Source organism: Pygoscelis adeliae, unplaced genomic scaffold, assembly GCF_000699105.1.
Source record: "Pygoscelis adeliae isolate BGI_AS28 unplaced genomic scaffold, ASM69910v1 Scaffold455, whole genome shotgun sequence".
In the NCBI taxonomy this organism is placed as follows: domain Eukaryota; kingdom Metazoa; phylum Chordata; class Aves; order Sphenisciformes; family Spheniscidae; genus Pygoscelis; species Pygoscelis adeliae.
This window is the reverse complement of record NW_008824774.1, coordinates 156397-157871: the sequence shown is the minus strand read 5'-3', so window position 1 is coordinate 157871 and position 1475 is coordinate 156397. Positions and strand designations below refer to the sequence as shown.

At 58.0% G+C, this 1475-nt stretch overlaps 1 protein-coding gene across 1 annotated transcript in view; it reads right to left on the bottom strand.

Moving 5' to 3' along the window:
- TBRG4 (transforming growth factor beta regulator 4) overlaps window positions 1–1440 on the bottom strand; it is a gene marked incomplete at its 3' end in the record, with an annotated part of 14447 nt that extends 13007 nt beyond the window's left edge. The window contains 2 exon segments of the mRNA XM_009323833.1: window positions 954–1291; window positions 1294–1440. Coding sequence (XP_009322108.1) covers window positions 954–1291; window positions 1294–1372 — 417 coding nt within the window.
- Window positions 1441–1475: the final 35 nt, after the last annotated feature.

The following is a 1475-nucleotide window of genomic DNA, read 5'->3' as shown; positions in this document are numbered from 1 at the left end:
GCGGCCAGCAGGTCGAGGGAGGGGATTCTGCCCCTCTACTCAGCTCTCTGGAGAAGAGAAGGCTCCGGGGAGACCTTGTTGTGGCCTGTCAGTACTTAAAGGGGGCTTGTAAGAAAGATGGGGAGGGACTTTTTAGCAGGGCCTGTAGTGACGGGACAAGGGGGAACGGCTTTAAACTGACAGAGGGCAGATTTAGATTGGACATAAGGAAGAAATTTTTCACGCTGAGGGTGGTGAAACACTGGCCCAGGTTTCCCAGAGAGGTGGTGGCTGCCCCATCCCTGGACACATTCCAGGTCAGGTTGGACGGGGCTCTGAGCAACCTGATCTGGTTGAAGATGTCCCTGCCCACGGCAGGGGGGTTGGACTAGATGGCCTTTAGAGGTCCCTTCCCACCCAAACCATCCCGCGATCCCACGACGTGGGGCCCACGAGCTGCAGGTATTTCCGTAGCAGCCGGCTGGGCCAGCACCGACCGCAGCGGACGGCGCTGAATTGGACAGGGCTGCCGAGGTTTGAGAGCACGACGTGCCGAGCACGGCGCACCGGTTCCCTTCGGATGCCCCGTCTCACCCGGTGGCTCCGCCACTGCCCGGCTGCGTGGCTCTGACGCGTCTTTGCCACGAACTGGCAAAGGTGCAGCTTTATCTCACCGGGAAAACTAAAAATTCATGGGAGCAGGAGTAAGGTAGCGTTTAACAAGGACGATCCCTCCGCTACATTTTGTTTCTGGTCCAAAAAGCAGCGCTTTTAGATAGAAATAATCAGGCATCCTGCCTAGAGCCGATAATTTCGCCTCCTGGTCCCCTCAACTTCATCTTTTACTCGGAAAGGCGAAGCACAAACCCTAAGCAGGCTCCGGCCGGCCACGCCGGTTCAATCCCAGGAGCACCGTCCGCTTTCCACCTCGTGTTCTTTCCCCAAAGCGCTTCTGCGGCAAGGAGGGAACTTACCTGGGAATCCGTGATGCCGACGAGCCGTTGGAAGCGTTCATCTCGCAGAATGCTCTCCGCTGCCAGGTTTTTTTCCACCGCAAGTCGGGAAAGTTGAGTAATTATTAGCGAGGCTTGGTTGCTATTAAGAGCATGGAATTCGCTCAACTGGAAGAGTTCCTGAGGACTCGTGGCTGTTTCGATCAGTTCCCCGATCACTTTGTGCTCCGGATTTCTGCTGTCCTCCACCTGCTCTTTGACCGAGAATCCGTCTGCCCAGCTGGAAGGGCTTGAAGTATGAAATAAAGTGAAAGGCGCTTGAGGCAAAGCTCTTGCCGTCGCCGCCTTCCCGGCCGGCGGAGCGCGGGCCCCGCGGAAGGGGTAGAGACGAAAGCACCGAAGTGCCGCCAGCAGCAGCGTCGCACCAAGCGGGCTGCCATGGCGGAAGGCGGGGGGGGAAGGAAGGCCGGGGCCCGTAACCGGCTGGAGGTCAGCGCCGCATTTCAAGAACGCTACGGGAGGGAAAGAAACCCTTTAGCAGCG